Source organism: Salvelinus sp. IW2-2015, unplaced genomic scaffold (assembly GCF_002910315.2).
Source record: "Salvelinus sp. IW2-2015 unplaced genomic scaffold, ASM291031v2 Un_scaffold1899, whole genome shotgun sequence".
In the NCBI taxonomy this organism is placed as follows: Eukaryota; Metazoa; Chordata; class Actinopteri; order Salmoniformes; family Salmonidae; genus Salvelinus; species Salvelinus sp. IW2-2015.
Genome location: NW_019943260.1, coordinates 128073 through 137381, shown reverse-complemented (window position 1 = coordinate 137381; position 9309 = coordinate 128073). Strand labels below are relative to the sequence as shown.

The following is a 9309-nucleotide window of genomic DNA, read 5'->3' as shown; positions in this document are numbered from 1 at the left end:
GAGTAGAAGCAGAGGGGGAAGGCCAGCACCACGGCCAGCGCCCAGATACACAAGATCACCACCTTGGTGGCTGTGGCCGACAGCCGGGGTTTCAGRGGGTGGATGATGGCCATGTACCTGCAAAGATGTCAGATGAAATCAAAGCAAGCTTTATTTATATAGCACATTTCAGACATGTATGTGACGCAATGCGCTTCACAGGAAAAAACATTAATAAAAAAACGATGAAAATAAAAACAGAAATATTTACTAAACTGAAAGACTAAAAAAGCACCCTAAAAGCACCCAAAGCTAAAAAGGTGTGTTTTTAGATATATTTTAAATACAGTACCAGTCAGAAGTTTGGACACACCTACTCATTCCAGAGTTTTTCTATTTTTTTCTTATTTTTTTTTACATTGTAGAATAATAGTGAAGACATCAAAACTATGAAATAACACATATGGAATCATGTACAAACCAAAATAGAGTATATATATATATATATATATTTTATGGTTGAGATTCTTCAAAGTAGCCACCCTTTGCCTTGATGACAGCTTTGCATACTCTTAGCATTCTCTCAACTAGCTTCATGAGGTAGTCACCTGGAACACATTTCAATTAACAGGTGTACCTTGTTTAAAGTATATTTGTGGAATTTCTTTCCTTAATGCGTTTGAGCCAATCAGTTGTGTTGTGACAAGGTAGGGTTGGTATACAGAAGATAGCTCTACTTGGTAAAATACCAAGTCCATATTATGGCAAGAACAGCTCAAATAAGCAAAGAGAAACAACAGTCCATCATTAGTTTAAGACATGAAGGTCAGTCAAGCCGGAAAATTGAAAGAACTTTTAAAGTTTCAGCCAAGTGCAGTCGCAAAAACCATCAAGCGCTATGTTGAAACTGGCTCTCATGAGGACCGCCACAGGAAAGGAAGACCGAGAATTACCTCTGCTGCAGAGGATACGTTCATTAGTTACCAGCCTCAAACATCAACTGTTCAGAGGAGACTGCGTGAATCAGACCTTCATGGTCGAATTGCTGCAAGTAAACCACTACTAAAGGACATCAATAAGAAGGAGAGACTTGCTTGGGGTAAGAAACACAAGCAATGGACATTAGACCGGTGGAAATCTGTCCTTTGGTCTGATGAGTCCAAATTTGTTTTTCAACAGGACAATGACCCAACACACCTCCAGGCTGTGTAAGGGCTATTTGACNGGTGGAAATCTGTCCTTTGGTCTGATGAGTCCAAATTTGTTTTTCAACAGGACAATGACCCAACACACCTCCAGGCTGTGTAAGGGCTATTTGACCAAGAAGGAYAGTGATGGAGTGCTGCYTCAGATGACCTGGCCTCCACAATCACCCGACCTCAACCCAATTGAGATGGTTTGGGATGAGTRGGACCGCAGAGTGAAGGAAAAGCAGCCAACAAGTGCTCAGCATATGTGGGAACTCCTTCAAGACTGTTGGAAAAGCACTCCAGGTGAAGCTGGAGAGAATGCCAAGAGTGTGCAAAGCTGTCATCAAGGCAAAGAGTGGCTACTTTGAAGAATCTCAAATATATTTTGATTTTTTAAACACGTTTTTGGTTAGTACATGATTTCATATGTGTTATTTCATAGTTTTGATGTATTCACTGTTATTATACAATGTAGAAACTAGTAAAAATAAAGAAAAACCCCTGAATGAGTAGGTGTGTCCAAACTTTGGTACTGTATGTTCACAGTTTCAGCCCCCCTCAGGTTCTTTGGCAGGCTATTCCAGAGGCTGYGGGCATAGTAACTAAAGGCTGCCTCTCCATGCCTCTTGGTCCTGGGCATTGGGATAGTTTAAAGGTCAATGCCAAAGGACCTGAGAGACCTACTGGGTACATAACTCAAAAGCATGTCTGATATGTATTGGGGTGCACAATTGTGGATTGATTTAGAAACCAATAGAATAATRTTWAAATTAATTCTTAAACTCACAGGCAGCCAGTGCAGAGACTTTTAAACCGGTGTAATGTGTGCTCTSCYTCTGGCCATGCTGCAGCGTTCTGTATGTTTTGCAGTTGGCCAATTTCTTTGGTAAACCAGACAGGAGAGCATTACAGTAGTCAAGCCTGCTTTTAATAAAAGCATGGATGAGTGTCYCTGTATCAGCCTAAGAGAGAAACGTCCGTACCTTGGCAATGTTCCTCAGGTGGTAAAAAGCTATTTGGTCACATTRCTAATGTYTGATTCGAAATTTAGTTCAGAATCTAAAATGACACCTACGTTTTTACCTGGTGTTTTATCTTATTTGACCGTTATTTAAAATATGCGGACAGATTCTGTGTGCTTTGGCTCCAATAATAAGTACCTCGGTCTTATCTTGATTTAGCTGGAGGAAGTTGTGAACCATCCAAGTATTTAAATCACTAATACAGTCTAATAATTTATCTGCGGAGCTAAAATGCTCTGGTGACACAGATGTGTAAAGCTGTGTATCGTCTGCGTAGCAGTGAAAATCAATGTTGTGCTTTCTGATGACGGTGCCAAGGGGCAACATATAAACTGAACAGTACTGAACCGAAAATCGAACCTTGTGGAACGCCACATGGGATATGTATTTTCTCTGAGTTATGTTCACTAAGGTTGACAAAAAAAACTCTTGACCGGTTAAAGAGGTCCGAAACCAATTTAGAACTGGACCGGAGAGACCAACCCACACCCAAGGACAGAGAGCTGTTCAGCGTCAGTGTTGGCTCTCAGATCATTTGTCACTTTATCTTAGGCTGTCCTGTGCTGTGGTGGGCAAGAAAACCAGATTAGATTTTCTTTTTGCAGTTTAAAAAACAATTTCTCCAGAATTTTGCTCAATAATGGAAGGTTGGAGATTGGCTGGAAATTGCTAAGAGCTGAAGAATCTAGATGACTTTTCTTCAGAAGGGTTTCACCATAGCAYTTTTTAGTGCAGTGGGGAAAGTGGAGTGAGTGATTATCAATAGCTTGTACTTCAGATATGTAATTAAAGACGGTTTTGAAGAATGTGGTGGGTATAGGATCGATAAGGCAGGTAGAAGGCTTAAGTTGTGATATCACTTTCCTGAGCATGTCTGTGTCAACCAGGGAAATTAACTCCATAGTGCCTTTGCGTGGTAGGCTAGGGGACATATAATCACACTTCTCATCAGGTCTTGCTTGACTGATACCCAGCCCAATGTTWTGTTATCTTATCTCTGAAATATGCCACAAACTCATCACAGTTAGATGTGGAGGAAAGTTCATATAGTTTTGCGGGGGTAGGATTTATCAGCKCATCAATTGTCAAGAATAGCACTCTCAAATGATTCTGATAATTTGTGATCAGGTTAGAGAAATGAGCTTGTCTGGCATTTCAAATTGCCTTGTTATATATGCCAAGTTGCTATCTCAGAATAATGGACCTGCAAATTTGACTGTCTCGACTTCCGCTCTGCCTTTCTGCAATTTATCTTAAATTTGAAAGTTTCCTCACTCCGTTTGGATGTGGCCTTTTTCAACCTTGCTGGAGCTATGGCATCAATGATTGGCCTTAATTTGCTATTCAAGTTATCAACTACAGTTGAAGTCAGAATTTTACAAACACTTAGGTTGAAGTCAATAAAACTGCAATAAAACTCGTTTTTCAACCACTCCAACAAATTTCTTCGTTAATTAACAAACTATAGTTTTGGCAAGTCGGTCTAGACATCTACTTTTGTGCCATGGACACAAGTCATTTTTTCAACCATTGTTTACAGACAGATTTTGTCACTTATAAATCACTGTATCACAATTCCAGTGGCGTCAGATAGTTACACTACACTAAGTTCACTGTGCCTTTAAACAGCTTGGACAATTCCAGAAAATTATGTCTAGCTTTAGAAGCTTCTGCTAGGCAAATTGACATCATTTGATCAATTGGAGGTGTGCCTGTGGATGCATTTCAAGGCCTACCCTTCCAACTCAGAGTCTCTTTGCTGGACATCATGGGGAAATCGAAAAGAAAAATCAGCAAGACCTCAGTAAAACTCGGGTTCATCCTTGGAGCAATTTCCAAAACGCCTGAAGGTACCACGATTCATTCTGTACAAACAATAGTATGCAAAGTATTAACACCATGGCGACCACGCAGCGCTGTCATTACACGCTCAGGAAGGAGACGCGTTCTGTCTCCTAGAATGAAGTACTTTTGGTGCGAAAAGTCTGAAATCATCCCAGAACAACAGCAAAGGACCTCTGAAATGCTGAAGGAGCAGTACAAAAGCTATCTTTCCACAGTACAACCAGCCTATTATCGACATAACCTTAGGCCCGAGAAAGGAAGAAGCCAGCCACAAACGCCATAAAAGCAGCTACGGTAGCAACCATGAGGACATGGTGAAGCTGTACTTTTATATTTCATCCTCTTCCTGAACGTGAGTTAGGGGGAGGCACAACGGGTGCAGTCCCACACAGGGCATAGATGAGCGGGTGCGGAGGGCCACCTCCAAACCGGACCGTGGCCCGAAAGGCCAAACTGGGGAGGCCAGGCATGGGGAAGAAAAGGGGAACACACGGGACTGTGAAGCGTGAAGGGAAGAAACCGAGTGGCGGAGGAGCAGGCGCAGGAAAAACAGGACCGGAGGGGGGCTGGGCGAGAGGAACGGGAGGGGATGGGCGAAGGGGGTGATTGTTATGGAGGTACTCCGCTTGAGCCGTGGTACAGGTCATACGGCGACACGAAAACAAACGGCCGCGCTGCGAGGGGGACGTGGCGCGGATAGCAATCAGTGTTGCTGAACAAGTTTACTTTCAAGTAATTTTCTCCATTGCATCAGACCACGTCTAGGCTGCCGGAGAGGTACGAGGGAAGTCCCAGAGGAACAGCTCATTACATAATGGCCGGTAACAGAGCAACAAAAGCACTGGTCATGGCATTAAAACACCATGGACAATCTATGTCAATGTTTAATGTATTTGATGACCATTCCCACCTAATCTTCAACAAGCTTAGTTCACGACATGAAAATTTGCTGCAAACATGACAATCGATTTCACGATCAGAATTGAAGAACGTTGTAATACCATTAAACCAACGAACCACGCAAGCTTAAGGCGCCATCCTGCCAGTCACCAATATTGAAGTCATCTATATTTTCATATGTGCATTATAAAAAAAACCACAAGACACAAGGCGACAAGGGTGAGATACCTAGTAAGTTGACCAAGCTGGGAAATGTGTTCTTCTGCATTAACCCCAACCCTTCTTCTGAATCCGGACACCACGTCAATGCAAATACCATCTAGAGTAATCATCCACTGCATTACATTTTCCACATGCACTAACTGTTCTGATTCGTTTATATCGAAACACTACTCCATGATGAGCAACTACTTTTTAAAACTATGATGTGAACGCCTTATCCATACAATTCTTACAAAATATAGTCCTTAATTATCTGGATTATGGGTGTGGCGGTCGGCATCGTGCACACCACATGGTAGTCCTACAACTAAGTAAAACAGTTGATCTCCCCTTATAGGTTCACAGGCCTCAAGTATAAGCTCACCAATGAATTGATACCAGATACTAGCTTTATCACTGAACTACCGGTGTTTACTATTCTCCTACGAATATCGCATGTCTGTATATCTAAACCACCTAAACCCGAGGATTATGGTGTTGTGTGTGTCGTTGTGTGAGGGGAAGGGTCCTGCATTTGTGGGACGCGTAGAGTCTATGTGTCAGAGATGTGTATTAAACAAGTTCCTGCACTGTGTGCATGGGGGAGTGTGGGTGTACACGCCACTGGCAGGAGGTGAGTTCGAGAGTAACATGTTGATTGTGGGGGGTGAGTTGAGTCCCATCTCTCCATTATTGTGGACTTAGTGGTGGTGGGAGAATAGCGTGGGATTAGGTGATGGTATGGTTGGTGGTGGGTTTGTGTGGGTGGTGGGGTGTGGTAGGGCAGGAGGGGTAGCAGTATTACCCTCCAGGGACTTGATCATTTATCCCAAAACAATGCATGATTAACCACTTTCCTGGATCTCTTCATCTTGGACACTGCCCCTATATCAGCGGATTGCCCACTCCACTCTACCTGCTTAGTAGACACCAGCGGCTCCCAGGACTAGAGCACCTCCTACACAACACATGAGCGTGGTTTGATAAATCTTGACTCCGTTGGCGTGATGAATAGGAAAATTCGTGGTCACTTCATAGTTAGCCACGACAGACAGACACAAATTAATTTACCTGTATTGGGATCCAATGTTCAGCTGGCAAGAGTCATTTTTTTGCACTTCTGCACAAATTATTTCTGTCCTGAATGAAAATGTTTGCCCTAATCTTCCTAAGTTGAAAGCCTGTGAGAGTTTGTAGAGAGGGTCTTGTACATGCAGGAACGTTCAATGTACGCTTTTAACCATAAATTACTGCAGTGAAGGATAAACCGATTACACCTTTGCTAATCGGTTTCTCATAACAGTCATCTCGAAAGTCATTCACTTTCCCTTCACTTTTTCCACACTTTTGTTACTCCGCTACAGACTTATTGAAAAACTCGTATAAATAATAATTAAATCCTTCATCAATCTACACACAAAACCTCATAATGCCAATGTGAAAAAAAGCAGTGTTTTAGAAATGGTTTTGCAGAAACTGTATAAAAAATGCTCAAACAGAAGTACGCTAATTCGTACATTAAGTACTTCAGACCCTTACTATCAGACTCGAAATGAGCTCAGCTGCAGCCTGTTTCCAGTGCATTCCAATCAATTCTTGTAGATGCTTTCTACCAACTTGTATCTGGAGTCCCCTGTGTAAATTCAATTGATTGGACATTATTTTGGAAAGGCCACACCTGTTCTATATACACGCGTAACCAACAGTTGATCGCTGCATGTAACAGAACAAAAACCAAGCCATGACTCGGAAGGAACTCGTCCGTAGAGCTCCGAGACAGGATTGGTGTCGAGGCACAGAATCTGGAGAAGGTATCAAAAAATGTCATGCAGCATTGAAGGTCCAAGAACACGTGGCCTGCCACTGTGCGTAGTCGGCATACGGCCCCAGTACATCACCCGGGGCCAAGCTTCCTGCCATCAGGACCTCGTATACCAGGTGGTGTCAGAGGAAGGCCCTAAAAAATCGTCAAAGACTCCAAGCCACCCTAGTCATATCATATCAAAATCAAATGTATTTTATTATAGCCCTTCTGTACATATTATTCTTACTTTATAGCTATGTCGGTGTCTACAGATCGTGTAGTAATGAAGTGACCAAGAGTGCAGCCGTAGGTTATGGTTCCATCCAAAGAAAGAAGAATCCCAAAAACATGCAAATGAAACGTTTTGACGCGCTATAATGCTCACAGGCAACGTATACATTAGTCAAGATCCCACAAAGCACAGAAGGGAAACGGCTGACCTAAATTATCCCCAATCCAGAGACCCCGATTAACGCTGCCTCTTGATTGCAACCAGTACAAGGCCAACAGTTAGACAACTTAAATAACCTAGCATGACGCCACCCTATCACACCCCGACCTAACCAACATAGAGAATAAAAAGCTCTCTATGGTCAGGGGCGTGAACAGCTTCTGATTCTCGCAAACAAGGTATAAGTATTGTATAGACTAGGTGTAAATCTAAGCCAAGCATGTTAATTTTTTAATCTGAGGATATACTGCTATTCACCTGTTGAATTATGCAGCAGAAAACGTTAGACAACAGCAGTAATTAATGGTGCAGTCTAGACCAGCACAGGTGAGTACAGTATGGCATGGACAGAGCAAGTTTCTTTGGTGGTTGCTCGAGCCCAGTTCAACCCCTTATGTCAATGTTGTTCATATATGCAATACTCCCAGTGTATTATACAAACCGCACGATATAATTACGTTTATTTTAACACAAAATATAAAAAAGGATGCCTGCATTTTACCATTAGAAAATGTATAGTATGATTTGCATTCTAAGAAAACATTGTACACGAGAATTCTGGAATTCCCACCCAACATCCCTGACATTATTCTGTTTTGGCCAAGAAAACAGTCTTTTTGTTCTTTTACTCTGCCATGGATTTTTAAAAATGCCTAAAAGTTTTGATTATTTTCACCATTGTCCAAGCTGTTTGCATTTATGAGAATTATTTTTTTGAAAACCATTTAACAATTTTGAATGACCCGCTTGCACCTGGATAGATATTTGTTTCTTCAGTGGGACCAATTACACACATTTTATATGCCAAAAGAACACCAGAAGGGCCTTTTCCCAAGGGGAGTGTTCCTGAGTGGTCCAGTATAGTCAGCTGACTTAAATTGGTTTGGAATAATCGCTCGTTAATATGCCCCAGTGCGTGGAAAAAAGTACCTTAATTGTCATACCTTTGACGTAAATAAAGATACCTTAATAGAAAATGACTCAAAAGCTAAAAGTGGAAAGTCACCCAGTAAATACTACGCCTCTGAGGTTAAAAGTCCTTGAGCAAAGTTTTGGCTATAGAATCATAATTCAAAAAGATGTCACAGCTGTAATGGCTTGCCGAAAGATGCTTCCGCCAAGTATTGAACGTTCTGGGGTTGAAGCATATGCAATCTAATTTATTTATCTTTTGTTGCTTTTCAAAAAATTTTTGACCATTTTTCTTCACTTTGAAATGTGGACGGTAGTTTTTTAGATCTGTGGGGGAAATCCAGTTGGATCCCTTATTAAATTACATTTGTTTAACGGCAGCACAAATGAGAAGACTGCAAGGTCATGCTGGACTTTTTCACGGTGTGTGGACTTTTCACTGTCAACACTGTAGCGGTTGGCATAGGTACCTAGTGGTTTAAGAGACTTTGGGCCCAGTAAACTAGGTCTCGGATCCCCGAAGCCACTAGGTTGAAAAAATCACGGTCGTTGATATGCTTTGTTTTGGATAAGCGTGGTTCTTGCTAAATGTAAAAATGTTTTCCTGTACTGAATCTTTCAGTTTCTTAAACAATGTGGTGGGAATGGTATGGATCAGACATGCCTCAGATCCAGTTAAAAGCACAGAGCAGACTTGCGAAGAACTCTACAGAGCGCAAAATGGGTTAGAAGTATATTGCTGAAACCACTATGTACATGCGAGTAGACTCCTCTAGCGCTTTTAGATCAAGCTCATTTTCACAGCAAAAATAAGTCTAGTCAAATGATAGCCATTACAGCATGTATTTGGGGGACCAACTAATTTTAGATGTACCTGGAGTAAATGGATTTGATCTTCTGGAGTTTGAGAGCTGCTCCAGCGTCAGGCATCTCATCCTCCTCAGGTCAGCAAGACATCTGCGTGATGCTCTACTGCAACCGTGGTGTAGCTTTCTTGTCGAACTT

The 9309-nt window shown here is 41.9% G+C and overlaps 1 protein-coding gene across 1 annotated transcript in view; it reads right to left on the bottom strand.

The window, feature by feature from the left end:
• Positions 1–9309, bottom strand: part of LOC112072351 (neuromedin-K receptor) — a 26471-nt gene that overhangs the window by 10033 nt on the left and 7129 nt on the right. The window contains exon 2 of the mRNA XM_070439762.1: positions 1–117. Coding sequence (XP_070295863.1) covers positions 1–117 — 117 coding nt within the window. The remainder of the gene's footprint in view (positions 118–9309) is intronic.